Source organism: Aquarana catesbeiana, linkage group LG04, assembly GCF_042186555.1.
Source record: "Aquarana catesbeiana isolate 2022-GZ linkage group LG04, ASM4218655v1, whole genome shotgun sequence".
Taxonomy (NCBI): Eukaryota; Metazoa; Chordata; class Amphibia; order Anura; family Ranidae; genus Aquarana; species Aquarana catesbeiana.
Window position 1 is genome coordinate 562644048 of NC_133327.1, and position 14986 is coordinate 562659033.

General features: G+C 43.5%; 1 protein-coding gene across 1 annotated transcript in view; it reads left to right on the forward strand.

The window, feature by feature from the left end:
• The window catches only part of LOC141141285 (kinesin-like protein KIF28P), a 94331-nt gene that overhangs the window by 18131 nt on the left and 61214 nt on the right, over window positions 1-14986 (forward strand). Inside the window, 1 exon segment of the mRNA XM_073628959.1 lies at window positions 13450-13604. Coding sequence (XP_073485060.1) covers window positions 13450-13604 — 155 coding nt within the window.

A 14986-nucleotide genomic window follows, 5' to 3' on the forward strand; every position in this document is an offset into this window, starting at 1 on the left:
CAACTGTCACACAGATTTTTCCTCGCCCCTTCCAGGGATACCAACGTTTAGGATCAATAACTGGGGTACTGATTCCGGGAAACATGTCATCATTCCTAAGCTTTGTCATTTGCATAAAGGTCCAACAGCCTTCGTCAAATGCGTTGCAGAATGGCCACACAAATGGGCCATCTAGATGTAAGTCTAAATCCAAATCATATCCTTGAGGATCCTGCCAGTCTACAGTCATATGCACGCCTCTCATTTCTTCATTCATTGGCCTTCCATTCATCCACTCATTCACACTAGGCAGATCCACACCATTGCATAAAACATCCCACTTCCATGGGTTTGGACTGTTAAAAGCCAAGGACTGATTTGGGGGCCAATAAGCGGTGTCAATAAAATAGTGACCCTCTGTATCGGGGTCACAAGTTTCCCTCATTACTTGCAACACAAAGGCATGTATGGACAGTCTTGGTTGTAAATCCAGGACCTCATACTGTTTGTTTTTAGCATCGGTCCTAATTTTTAGGATTACAGTGTTTGTATATTTGGTAGAAAGAGTCACATTTGCTCGTTCATACCACATAGCCTGATGGGCGCTACTACAATTCAACTGCAAGACAACCTTTTTCTTTGACAGATAGTTTAGTGGATGTGTCTTCCTATCATAGGTGGGACTTTTAGTGATAAGGATCTCAAGGGTTCCCTCCGCGGGGTGGAAACACTTATCCGCTAGTGACCCTTGAACAAGTTCTGGGAAGTCATAATAGTACCTCTTATGTTCTTTCTCTTCCCCCTGATTGAAAATAATGTAAACAATATACCACCCTTCATAGTTCTCCCCTGTGGGATCTACGGGATATAACTTGCTATTTTTGCATTTTATCCTCCATAACTCTGACCCCTTGGTTAAGTTTGTTATGGACATTTCATAGGTCTCGGTATCAAGATCTACAAACATCCTCTGGGTAGATTGACTGTCATTTGATCCTTTAGGAAAAATTCCTGGGATTAGACATTCCACATCCTTGGGGTCCCAATCTCCTTCACACAAGGCAACGTAATCATCTAGGTGATATGTTACATACATTGTGGTATCGGGGCTCTCTCTTACCACCTGCTGTATTCGTTCCCGCTCATCAGGACTGGTCTTCCAGTACGCAAGACTGCAAAGCCTATCTAGTAGATACCCTGCATCAATGTCCCCAAAGGCTGTATGAAATCTGTAAGGGTGGGGATCGAGGCCGGTGGTATGTTCTAGGAAGGTCCCATCAAAACCCATCCCTGCTATGGCATGAATGAGTATATACCCATGAAAGTACATTGGGTATCTGGGGAGTAGTTGTCCTTGTTTGCACTCGGCCTTATGGATCTGTGTGTGACTCCACCCCTCAGGTTTTATTACCCATTTACTATACTCCTTCGGTGGGATCCAGGGTACAGGCTCTGTTTGGATTTCCTGCTTAGGAGCTGGTGTTTCTTGAGCAGAAACGAGAACATACCAGCTGAGTAAACCTAACAATAGGGAAGATGTGCCCATCCCACCCACCTTCCTAAATCTCCTTCTGAACTTGTTTGCAATGAGAAGCATGCACCCAAGAGATTTTTCCCTCTATCTTCACTGAGGTGGGGGTGGTCAGCAATACCTGGTAGGGACCCTCAAACCTGGGCTCCAGTCCTCTTCGTTGAAATTTCTTGATTACCACCCAATCTCCAGGCTGCAGGGAGTGAGATTTACCGTCAGAATTTGGGTCTGGAATAGAAGAGAACACTTGGGCATGCAACTTGGTGAGCTGCTTATGTAATTCCTGCACATACATCTTTAAGGAACAATGCATTAATGTCATCTCTTGTGGAAAAAACAATCCTGTCATTGGGGGTCTCCCGAACAATATCTCGAATGGAGATAGTTTTTCTGGACCTCTAGGAGTATGCCGCATGGATTTCAATACCAGAGGGAGAGCTTGCACCCAAGTAAGGCGCGTATTTTCACAAATTTTGGCTAGTCTATTCTTGATCATTCCATTATACCTCTCAACCTTTCATGATGCCTGTGGGTGATAGGGAGTATGGAACTTTTGTTCAATTTGGAGTCCTCCCATAACCTCAGCCATCACTTGACCTGTGAAATGGCTCCCTTGATCTGATTCTATGGTCTCCATTAGGCCATACCTGCACACAATTTCCTGCAATAGTTTCTTTGCGGTGACCGACGCAGTAGCATTGGCTACAGGCCAAGCTTCTACCCAACCTGAAAACATGTCCACACATACGAGAACAAATTGGAATTGTTGGCATTTTGGCAATTGAATATAATCAATCTGCAGTCTCTGGAAGGGGTACTGGGCTTTGGGCAAATGTTTAGTTGGAGTTTTGACAAGCCTCCCTGGATTATGTATCTGACATGTTTCACACCCATGACAGAATCTCTCCGCAACAGTGGTGAATCCGGGGGCCACCCAGTGAGATGTGATTGTGGAGACCATAGCTCCTTTGGACAGATGAGAGGGGCCGTGCGATGCCTCAGCCAAATATGAATACAGTGCTGGAGGGGCACAGTACCTCCCATCCTCATGGGCCCAAAGTCCAGCTGTTTCTTTACATCCCTGGTCTCGCCACTTCTGTTTTGTCTTTTCGTCAGTTTGCACTTGCAATCTCTTCAGAACAGTCAAATCTACCTGATCAGGACTGTCGGAGCAAGGTGTGGCCATGAAGATTCCCACAGACTCGGTACCAGTTACAGCCGCTGCCTTTGCAGCAGTATCTGCTTTAGCATTCCCAAGTGAAACCTCATCCGTGCCTTTGGTGTGTGCGGCACATTTTAAGACTGCTATTTCCTCTGGGAACCAAAGTGCCTCAAGGACTTTCTTAATGAGCTCACCATGTTTAATGGGTTTTCCACAGGTGGTCAGGAAGCCTCTCAGTTTCCATAGTTGGCCAAAATCGTGACATATTCCAAAAGCATATCTCGAGTCAGTGTAGACATTGAGCTTTTTTTCTTTCCCTACTATGCAAGCTTGCATGAGAGCCATAAGCTCTGCCACCTGGGCAGAATGATTCCCAGGTAGTCTTCCTTGGAACAGGATTTCATCCTTGGTGACTACTGAATACCCAGTAACAGGGTGCCCTTCTTCAGTATAGAAGCGGGACCCATCTACAAAAATAGTGAGGTCAGCATTGTGGATAGGGGTGTCTCTTACTCTCTGTGCTTCACGATAGTGATCTTCCATTTCTGCATTGCAGTCATGGCTTTCTATTTCATCTTGCAATGTCTCTGGTAGCAATGTAGCTGGATTTAATTTTGCACACTTTTTGAGGGTAATATTTGCGGGCGTTAAAAGTGCCAGTTCATATTTGGTCAATCTTGCTGACGAAATGTGCTTTGTGGTCAGGTTCTGCATGACCACGTGAACCTCATGGGGTACATAAACTTCTAACGGGTTCCCTAGCACAATGTCTGCAGTTTTAGTCAGCATCTCAGCAGCTGCTGCTACTGCCCTCAGACAGGGTGCCATTGCATTGACAACTGTGTCAATCTGACAACTGTAATAGCCAATGGGCTTGTCATGTCCTCCATGGTCCTGTGTCAGGACTCCAGCAGCGTGGCCTCTAGACTCATGACAGTAAAGCCGGAATCCCTTGGTATAATCTGGCAGGCCCAAAACAGGGGCTTCACTGATTGCAGCCTTCAATGTCTGAATAGCATGTATTTGCTCTTCACTGAGTTCCAGTTTCCCCTGTATGTTTACAGAATCATAGAGTGGCTTACAAACATTGGACATTTCTGGTATCCATTGTCGGCAATATCCAACCAACCCTAGGAATCCCCTCAATTGTTTTGCATTTTGTGGCATTTTGCTATTCAGAATAGCCTTCTTTCTGTCTTGTGTTAAGTGTTTTTTTCCTTTGGAAATGCAATGACCCAAAAACACAACTCGGTCCATGTTGTATTGTAACTTGGCGGGGGATACCCTGCATCCCTCCTCTCCAAGGTGATTCAACAAGGAGATAGTGGCCTCTCTACATGCTTCTCTCGTGTCGCCTCCAATCAGCAAGTCATCCACATACTGAAGGAGAGTGATACCCTCCGGGCAGTGCCACCTGTCCAAGCACTCTTTCATTGCTTTGCTGTACTCGTTTGGGCTTGATACCATCCCCATGGGCAATCTACACCAGGTATATTGCTGCAGTTCAAAGCTGAAGGCAAAGAGGTATTGACAGTCAGGGTGGAGTGGTACCGTGAAAAAAGCATCCTTCAAATCCATAACTGTGAAATATTGATTAGAAGGGATGATGTTACTCAGAATAGTGTGAGGGTTTGGTACCACTGGAGCATCCTCTTGGATGATTTTGTTAATTGCCCTCAGGTCTTGTACCATCCGATAAACGTTCCGGCCTGGTTTTTTCACAGGGTACAATGGGGTATTAGCTGGCGAGCTCACTTTCACCAGTATACCCTCCTCAAGGAGGTGTTTGATTTGGTCTCTAATTCCCTCCAATTGAGCCAATTTCAAGGGATACTGAGGTAATCTAGGAATGATAGCATCCGGTTTTAGTTTGATCCTAACAGGGGGACAGCGGATCATAAATCCCGTGTTCCCCTCTTTAGCCCATACATCTGGATTGGTGTTTTTGACTAAATCACTGGGCAAGCTTTCTGCAAAGCTTGCATCCTGTTCTAATTTAGACAAAGCAATGATGCTATCCCAGGTTTCTACCATTTGGTGTTGGCCAGGATCAGAAGGGATGTTTACTTCCACTCCATCCTCAGTAAATTGTATTTGTGCTCTCATTTGTGAGAGCAAATCTTTTCCCAGCAAATTGCAAGGAACTGAATCGCTCAAGAGCAGGGAGGCTTCAGTTTGAAAGGGTCCGACTCGAATTTTTGTGGGAGTGGTTTCAAATAGGGGATATGATATACCCCCTAGCCCAACTCCTCTCACGGTATTTTGAATGGGAAGATTCACCTCACTAGATTTTAAAATGGTACGAGCTGCCCCGGTGTCTGTTAATAGGTTTAGGGTCTGATTATTTAAATGCATTTGTACATAAGCACTCCCTTGTTCATTTGTCGAGATTACAGGCAACACCGGGAGCTCTCCCCATCACTGGAGGTCTCTTCCAGATTCCTTCTCCTGTCGTGATGGCCTATTTGGTCTTGCTGCTCTACAATCCTTCTTGAAGTGTCCGGGTCTGTGGCATTTGAAACAAACCGGTTTCCCCCTTGGTTTCTGTCCAAGATCTGCACTGTTCAACTGATCAGTGACAATGCAGATCTTTTGAGGTTTTTGTGACTCCCAATCTGCTATATTCCTTTCAATAGCAGTTGCAAGTGACAACAAAGAGGAGAGGGGCTTATCTCTCCAGTCTGGATTTGCAGTCATCAATTTTTCCCTGATGTTTCCTCTCAACCCGGTAATGAAGCTATGGATCAATACGGGTGATAGGGCACTGTTATTAATGTCCCCACCAGCTGATTCCACGGCTTGTTTAAAGTGATTGTAGTATGTCATACAATCTTCCTTTGGACCTTGGATCACTCCTGACACCTTGGTCCAAGACTGGGGAGGGTAGACTGTTTTAATCAACTGTGCTAATTGTTTAGTGAGTATATCTCCTTGATGGCTGGAGTCCACATACAGGGTTCGTGGAATATTGGTTTTACTGAGGATTTCATCCAAGTCCCCATCTCCACAAACCCTCTTCATTATTTGAAGCATATCACTCCAGTTTGCATTGTAGCTTGCCTGGATGTCCAGCAGCTCTTTGGCAAATTTAATAGGATCTGTCCTTGGATGGGGGATAACACTCAGAAATCCCTTCATCTCAGAGGGAGTCCATGGCACGTGATGTGTCATCTTTCCCGTGGATCTCCCACTGTTGTCATAGACCACCTGTTCCCTTACAGGATAGACAGATACGTCATCTGAAAAAGACATCAGTTGTGGATTGGTCTTTTGGGGTTCTGTAACCGAATCCCAATAAGACTGAGGACGATGGCTGCTGCCAGGTGGGGGCACTTTATCCAACTGCAAAGTGCCCTGAAGGGTGGCATTAACAGTCCCATGGTACACAGGTGTGCCCACATTGGGTGATATCCTTTCCCCATTAGAGTGACACCACACAGGTCCTTGCTGTGGGGTGCTAGTTACTTGGGGGTATAAAGGTACATAGGCTGTGTACTCTGTAGCAGAACTGCCAGTATTGCTTACAGAAGCAGGGTTGCTAGTCAACTGCCGTTTAGGGGAGAATGCTGGCTCGCAGCCCGTAAATGGGGGATTACTATATTCGGGAGGGTCTTCCGTCAGAGGGGAAGAAAGTTTCCCTTTTGATGGTATCTGCTCTCTGGAACTAGGGAGATTTTTCTCCCCTGATTCCAGCACTCCCTCCCCCTGGTTTGCTGTGCTATCTCTTTTCTGTGGTTTCAATGCTTCACAGGAAGAGTTTTTCTGTGATTCATTGGGGGTTTTAACTGGGGTGTTAAACTTGGCAGCAAGTTGTAGCTTCCCCTTTTTTTCATCTGCTGATAGATGACAATTCCTATCCCTTTCTGAGTATCTGGCCAACAAGGACCGGGCGGCTGTATAAGGCCCCAATCCTGGCCATTCCTCATCATCCCCCTGTTCATCACTGTCACTACTCTGGGGATGTGGCTCTAGTGGCTGTCCCTGCTTGTCCCTACTCCGCAGCATCATCTGGTGTTTTTTCTCCTTAACTCCCACCGTAAAAATATTCACATCATCAGTTCTATGCATGGATTCTACCATCCACGCGCTCCACGCATCTCTTTCATTTGTTCGTGTCATCTTCCCGCGGTGATTGTACCACAGGGCTTCCCAAGCGTTCGGCTTAAAAGTACCTCTTTTAGAATACTTTTTCCCAGTCCAACTATCCCAATCTTGCAAATATTTCACAACCCAAGGTCCATATTTATCTATCATCTCTTCCCTCGGGGTCAAGTGGTATGGTTCCCCACGGTTAGACGCCCTCTTTGAAGCGATTCGATTACCCATCCTTTACGGACTCCGGACCTTGAACTGATTCCCCCAACCTTTTTACAGGTTGCCTTTACTTCAGAGGTAGCTACTCTCTGACCAAGAATTGGGTTGACAGGTACTGCCCCTGTCACCCTTGCCGATTTTTTTTTTCGCTACTTGCCAGGTCAATTCCCTGTCCTGGCTATAGTCCTTCAAAATATCAGCCTGGAGATTTCCCAAACTAAATAAAGTTTAATCCCCCCGTGGACTTTTCTGAAGTACTCTAAAAGAAATGCTTAACGAAAGGTTATTACTAATGCGTGCTTGTAGTACAGGAGGTAGTTAACTGATGCACACCTAATTGCAATACGATTTGTAGGAGTTACAACATTACAGATCTAATCACAAAGCTTACGATTCCCAGTTAGTAGTTTACACAGAAAGATAGATACATACATTGAAGATCATTCAGTGTGTACTAGGCCCACAGGTGCAATTCGATCTCAAAGACCGGGAAGCGTCTTGACCTAGACTCATGCAAGGGTCAACCAGAAGCGCTTGTTGGCAGAAAGGCCCAGATCCTACTTTTTTCCACTGCCTTCAAGCGTCCAATCAGAGCCCCTTATCATTCACGCAGACACCCTCCTGCAGTGTTGGCCCAACCGAGCAGGATGCCTTCTCATACACTCTCAGTACAATTTTATTTCACTTATACTGTTCATATCAGTCTCATCAAAGTATTAGTACAGACAAAAGGTTATATATATAAACAATGTTCAAAGAAGCTTGCTAGTTTGGGTGTTCATACAGGGGAGACAGACATACAAACAGAGACATAAAAATGCTTACCGTTCCTGGAGTTAGACTTGTCCTCCAGCCGCAAAATCACTCAAACGTGAAGCTTCCTCACACGTTGGGGCACCATTTGTTACGGAAATATTTATACCTCATTTACACTGACAGCATGTCCCTCAGATGTTCTCGGGCTGGACTGCCTGTAACCATTTAGCCCACTTCCTTTTATATGCATTCTCCACCAATCAGAAGATGCCACAAATGAAAGAGATGTCTCAAAATTCATGCTCGGACATTGCGACCCCCTCGGTGCCTACCAGTCTATGAATTAATGAACAATCTCCTTTGATCTCCTAGCCCAAACAGTCCCGACCGTAGTATGTTAATGGCCCCTGGTGAGTTGATTACCACCTAGGGGACCTTCCCTGATTCCCATCAGTGTATTGGAAGCATGTTAATGGCCCCCTGAAGAATGAATGCCTTAAAGTCTGCCAATACTCTTTGATCTAATCAACACCTCTAGGGCTTCTCGGGTTCAAATCAAGGTAACTACATTCCTTAAGGTGAGCTTTGTTATATTAAGAAACATATTCCCATATATGAAATATATATAGATACCCACATATACACGTAGATATATATATCTATATATATAGATATATATATATATATATCTATATATATAGATATATATATATATATCTATATATATACATACATACATACATACACATACACATCCTATGAGGCAAGGCAGTTTAAATTGGAGTCCTTGCAATGGTCCACTTGAATCTCATTGATATAAATATGATATCCAATATTTCCATCACACAGCCTCCCACCCGTGTGTTCTAAAAGGGAAGAGGTCCGGACATCTTAAGGAGGAATTCCACACACTATTGCTACACACAAGTGGCTCATCTCTGAGTTGGGAACTGCCTTAATTTTAGATTTTTCACATAATCGCAGTGCCCGCCTGGTCCCAGGCATTGGTGAGCATGTCTGCAGATGAGGTGATACTCCACGTACACAGGCGCAACTGGACCCCACCCACAAGTGGGCTTGTTTACTAAAGTGCAAGGTGATGGCCTCGTGCTCAGATGGTGGCCTAGCGTTTCTCAATCTTATTAGATACTATCAAGCAGGCCAGCTACATTCCATAGCCTCTTGGTTTACCCAACGCTCGTTTAATACATGGACGGAAATTGAAAAATTGTGGTTAGCTCCTATACATCCTAACAATCTACTTTGGAATTATGAATGTGGAGGCAGACCCTAACCGACTCTTGGGGTCCATGTCCCGGCTCAGGACAATTTGGCGCACACTGTCCTGCCAGTGTGCCCTTTCCTCAGAAAAATCACTGCTGACTTCCTTTCTGTACAACCCCAAGCTGCCCAACAGCCTCACTTTCTATATGTCCTCTCCCAGGGAATCAAAGAATCTGTTCCAATTTGGCCATCTAGTAGACCACAGAGCCTGTAAACTGCTTCCATTTGCTGAACTCCAAGCTAAATTTGACCTACCCTGCAAGGTTTTTTATGGATATTTACAGACCTGTTACTATGCTCAAACTTTTACTCCAAATTTGCAATTACAGTGGGGTAAAAAAGTATTTAGTCAGCTACCAATTGTGCAAGTTCTCCCACTTAAAAAGATGAGAGAGGCCTGTAATCATCATCATAGGTATACCTCAACTATGAGAGACAAAATGTGGAAACAAATCCAAACAATCACATTTTTGAAAAGAATTTATTTGCAATTTATTTATTTAATTTATTTGCAAATTATGGTGGAAAATAAGTATTTGGTCACCTACAAACAAGCAAGATTTCTGGCTCTCACAGACCCGTATCTTCTTCTTTAAGAGGCTCCTCTGTCCTCCACTCATTACCTGTATTAATGGCACCTGTTTGAACTTGTTATCAGTATAAAAGACACCTGTCCAAAACCTCAAACAGTCATACTCCAAACTCCACTAGGGTGAAGACCAAAGAGCTGTCGAAGGACACCAGAAACAAAATTGTAGACCTGCACCAGGCTGGGAAGACTGAATCTGCAATAGGCAAACAGCTTGGTGTGAAGAAATCAACTGTGGGAGCAATAATTAAAAAATGGAAGACATACAAGACCACTGATAATCTCTCTCGATCTGGGGCTCCACGCAAGATCTCACCCCGTGGGGTCAAAATGATCACAAGAACGGTGAGCCGAAATCCCAGAACCACACGGGGGGACCTAGTGAATTACCTGCAGAGAGCTGGGACCAACGTAACAAAGGCTACCATCAGTAACACACTATGCCGCCAGGGACTCAGATCCTGCAGTGCCAGACGTGTCCCCCTGCCTAAGCCAGTACTTGTCCGAGCCCGTCTGAGGTTTGCTAGAGAGCATTTGGATGATCCAGAAGAGGATTGGGAGAATGTCATATGGTCAGATGAAACCAAAGTAGAACTGTTTGGTAGAAACACAACTCGTCGTGTTTGGAGGAGAGAGAATGCTGAGTTGCAACCAAAGAACACCATACCTACTATGAAGCATGGAGGTGGCAACATCATGCTTTGGGGCTGTTTCTCTGCAGCGGGAACAGGACAACTGATCGTGAGATTTTGAGTGCAAACCTCCTCCCATCAGCAAGGGCATTGGAGATGAAATGTGGCTGGGTATTTCAGCATGACAATGATCCCAAACACACCACCCGGGCAACAAAGGAGTGGCTTCGTAAGAAGCATTTCAAGGTCCTGGAGTGGCCTAGCCAGTCTCCAGATCTCAACCCCATAGAAAACCTTTGGAGGGAGTTGAAAGTCCGTGTTGCCCAGTGACAGCCCCAAAACACCACTGCTCTAGAGGAGATCTGCATGGAGGAATGGGCCAACATACTAGCAACAGTGTGTGACAACCTTGTGAAGACTTACAGAAAACGTTTGACCTCTGTCATTGCTAACAAAGGATATATAACAAATTATTGAGATGAACTTTTGATATTGACCAAATACTTATTTTCCACCATAATTTGCAAATGCATTTTTTAAAAAATCAGACAATGTGATTGTCTGGATTTGTTTCCACATTTTGTCTCTCATAGTTGAGGTTCCTATGATGACAATTACAGGCCTCTCTCACCTTTTTAAGTGGGAGAACTTGCACAATTGGTGGCTGACTAAATACTTTTTTGCCACACTGTATCTGCCCCATGTCCCTTTTAACGTATTAGAATGCTCAGCACGCAGAGGAATGATCTCTGACATCTATAAGATATTAAATGCCTACTCCATTTCAACTCAAGGTAAACACTCATACATGCTCCGATGGGAGAAAGCGCTAAATTAGGAGATTTCACTGGAGGCATGGCGTGTAATCAGGCCGCTAAGAGTTCCTTTTGTACTTTCTATAAGGAAAATTCAAATAAAGTCCTCTACTTTTGGTACCTGACTTTGGATGTTCTGCATGCCATCTACGCCTCCAGTTCTGATCACTGCTGGCGATGCCACAGGGACAAAGGCACTCTCCTCCATATATTTTGGAACTGCCCACTGATTACTCCATTTATGCACTCGACCCACCAGATGCTGGGTTGCCTCTTTGGGGTGTCAATCCTTATGACACCAAAACTCTTCCTGCTGGGCCTTTCTCCACTTAAAATCCCCAAACCTCACAAGAAGTTGCTCCGCCACATTATTACAGCTGCACAATGTCTTATCGCCCTCCACTGGAAGCAGCGCTCCTCTCCATCCTCTGATGCCTTGTATGCCAGGGTTAAGGATGTGGAGCTGATGAAGAAAATGACAGCCAGACTAAAAGATAAAATGGAGGCCCACAATCATGACTGGGACCTATGGCATTTCCAGGAGGACCCACCCTGAATCAGTACATAGGCCACTTTGACGACACCTCTCTTTCTCTTCTTTTCTTTCTCTGTTCTGTGTTACTTGTGTTTTATTTTACACTATAATACTTCCATGCCAATGATACAACACTATGTTACAATGTTCCAGTAGCAATTTTGCTCTAGTAATATATTCCCTACTTGTAGTTATATTGTGTGCGACTACCATGTCTTGCTCCTATTTTTTGTCTTTATTTTTTCTAAGTAGGTGCTACCTATGAACATTGTGTTTTATATCTTTGTATGTTCTTTTCTTCGTTTTTTACCATAATGAAAAACTAATAAAAATTGCTATTTCAAGAAAAATAAAAGTGTAAGGTGAGTTATAGTGTGATTAAATGAACTAAATGAACACCCACATCCAGTTATGGGAAATTTGAGATTTCTTATGATTTGATGTTTGTGAATACAAATGACTTTACAGCAAATCCCATTGATTCATGCTGTAGCTGTTCAGATGATAGATTCAGATAGATAAATAAATAAATTAGTTAATGACATGAAGCTTAAAATATGATGTGCAATAATTATTAAGAAAATGTAGCACCTGTAAATGATGTGAACGAAATATGTAGAGTGAGATTTATAAATATGCCATGTTTACATTCAGTATCTAATGTTTAGTCTAAGGCCATGTACACACGGTCGGACTTTTCGACCGGACTTGTTCGACAGACTTTCCAGCGGACTTTCGTCAGACTTTTGACGGACTTCCGATGGACTTTTTAATGAACGGACTTGCCTACACGCGATCACACCAAAGTCCGACGCATTTGTACGTGATGACGTACACCGGACTAAAGTAAGGAAGTTGATAGCCAGTAGCCAATAGCTGCCCTAGCGTCGGATTTTGCCCGTCGGACTAGCATACAGAGGAGCGGATTTCTGGGTCCGGCGGAGTTACGACATAAAGATTTAAAGCATGTTCCAAATCTAAAGTCCGTCAGATTTGCGACGGGAAAAGTCCGCTGGAGGTCCGGTGAAGCCCACACACGATCGGATTGTCCGCGGGATTTGGTCCATCGGACAAGTCCGGTCGAAAAGTCCGACCGTGTGTACGCTGCATAAGTACCTATACTCATTACAATATGATACACATGCCTCATAAAGTTAACAAAAAACTTTCTTTACCTTACCTGACTGTGCCAAATCCTTCATTTGTGTTATACATGTTCCCACTTCCAAACATGGCAGTTCACAGTGGGAGGGTTTTAATAACAGAGCAATGCTGTCAATCTAGAAAGCAGTGGGCAGGGCTAGGTGTGTCCAGGCACTAACTGACAAGCATCGTTGCCAATCTATCACAAGAAGCTACTGTACATTATGTTGATTACACTGCCAGGCTCATCAGATAATTGTGGGACAGGGGTACTAAGTGAAAACTGAAAAGCCGACCATAGATGGATGGAATCTTGTCTGAGACGGACTGAGATTCGATCTATCTATGGACTTGCTGATCCATCAATCGACTTGGGTACAACCAAGCTGTCAGATTTGTTACAGGCAATTACTGCCAGCAGCTATAGCTGCTAGCAGTAATCACTTTTTTCTGCCGGCTGGAAAGGCTCCCCCCACCCCCTTCCCCTCTGGCAGAACACAATAGCACTGCGGAAAGCAACAGTTAGTGTTGATGGGGGAATCTAGCAATTTTCTTTCCTTCCAGCTATTGTGAAATGAAAGAAAATTGCATAATCTGTGTATCTATCTAATTTTTTTAGGCTGTAGTTTTACTTTTTTGAAGCATTAGGTGCCATATATTTTAAACCCTCTTTTAAATGTAAAATGTTTCCTATTCTTTGTTTTTTTAGATATTCCTGGAAGATGATATTACTAAACAATCGACCATACACTTGGTGGATCTTGCAGGCAGTGAGAGACAAAAATCATCTGGATCTGAAGGGGATCGTCTTAAGGAAGGAGCCTGTGTTAACCTCAGTTTGACCACTCTGGGAAATGTCATCAGGTTATTATTGTTCAGTAGGCCAGTAAAATAATATATTCATTGCATGTAATGTTAAAGCTGACATTCAGGTATGATTATTGTACTTATATTGGTCTAGCTTGAACCATTGTAAGTATGCATGAGTCATACCTGGATTGCCAATTGCCGCTGGCTTCCGGGACCCGTACTGAACTGCTGCTTCCCTGCTTCTTAGTGAACTCTAGCTAATCCCACAATTAGATTTTTTTAAATTAAAATAAATGCCCTATTTTATTGCTGGGTCCTGAGTCTTCTGTCTTCTGCACACTGGAGATTTGGAGACTTGGAGCATTCTTCTTTGAGTGTCTATGTCAAGTGTCTCAATATACCCATTGGTCAGAAAAACCTAATGTTATTTACACTATGTGTGTATATATATATATATATATATATATATATATATATATATATATATATATATATATATATAGTATCTCACAAAAGTGAGTACACCCCACACATTTTTGTAAATATTTTATTATATCTTTTCATGTTTTCATGTGACAACACTGAAGAAATGACACTTTGCTACAATGTAAAGTAGTGAGTGTACAGCTTCTATAACAGTGTAAATTTGCTGTCCCCTAAAAATAACTCAACACACAGCCGTTAATGTCTAAACCGCTGGCAACAAAAGTGAGTAAACCCCTAAGTGAAAATGTCCAAGTTGGGCCCAGTTAGCCATTTTCCCTCCCCGATGTCATGTAACTCATTAGTGTTCAAGGTCTCAAGTGTGAATGGGGAGCAGGTGTGTTAAATTTGGTGTTATCGCTCTCACTCTCTCATACTGGTCACTGGAAGTTCAACATGGTACCTCATGGCAAAGAACTCTCTGAGAATCTGAAAAAAAGAATTGTTGCTCTACATAAAGATGGCCTAGGCTATAAGAAGATTGCAAAGACCCTGAAACTGAGCAGCATGGTGGCTAAGACCATACAGCTGTTTAACAGGACAGGTTCCACTCAGAACAGGCCTCACCATGGTCAACCAAAGAAGTTGAGTGCACGTGCTCAACGTCATATCCAGAGGTTGTCTTTGGGAAATAGACGTATTAGTGCTGCCAGCATTGCTGCAGAGGTTGAAGGGGTAGGGGGTGAGAAAAGGGAAAAAGGCGGGACTTTATATGAAGCGTGCAGTCAATAGTGAGGGGTCAGGAAATTGTATATATTATGTAAAGCATGATAAAATCTACCATAAAAATAGGTACATAGGTCACAAAAAATTGATAATTTATTGCATATATTTATATTATAACTGTATTACACATTGCATGTACAAGGGTTCATAATTCATCTGTATTATATACGTCTATATTACACTGGTATTACACATTGCATGTACAGAGGCTCTACGCGTTTCGTGGA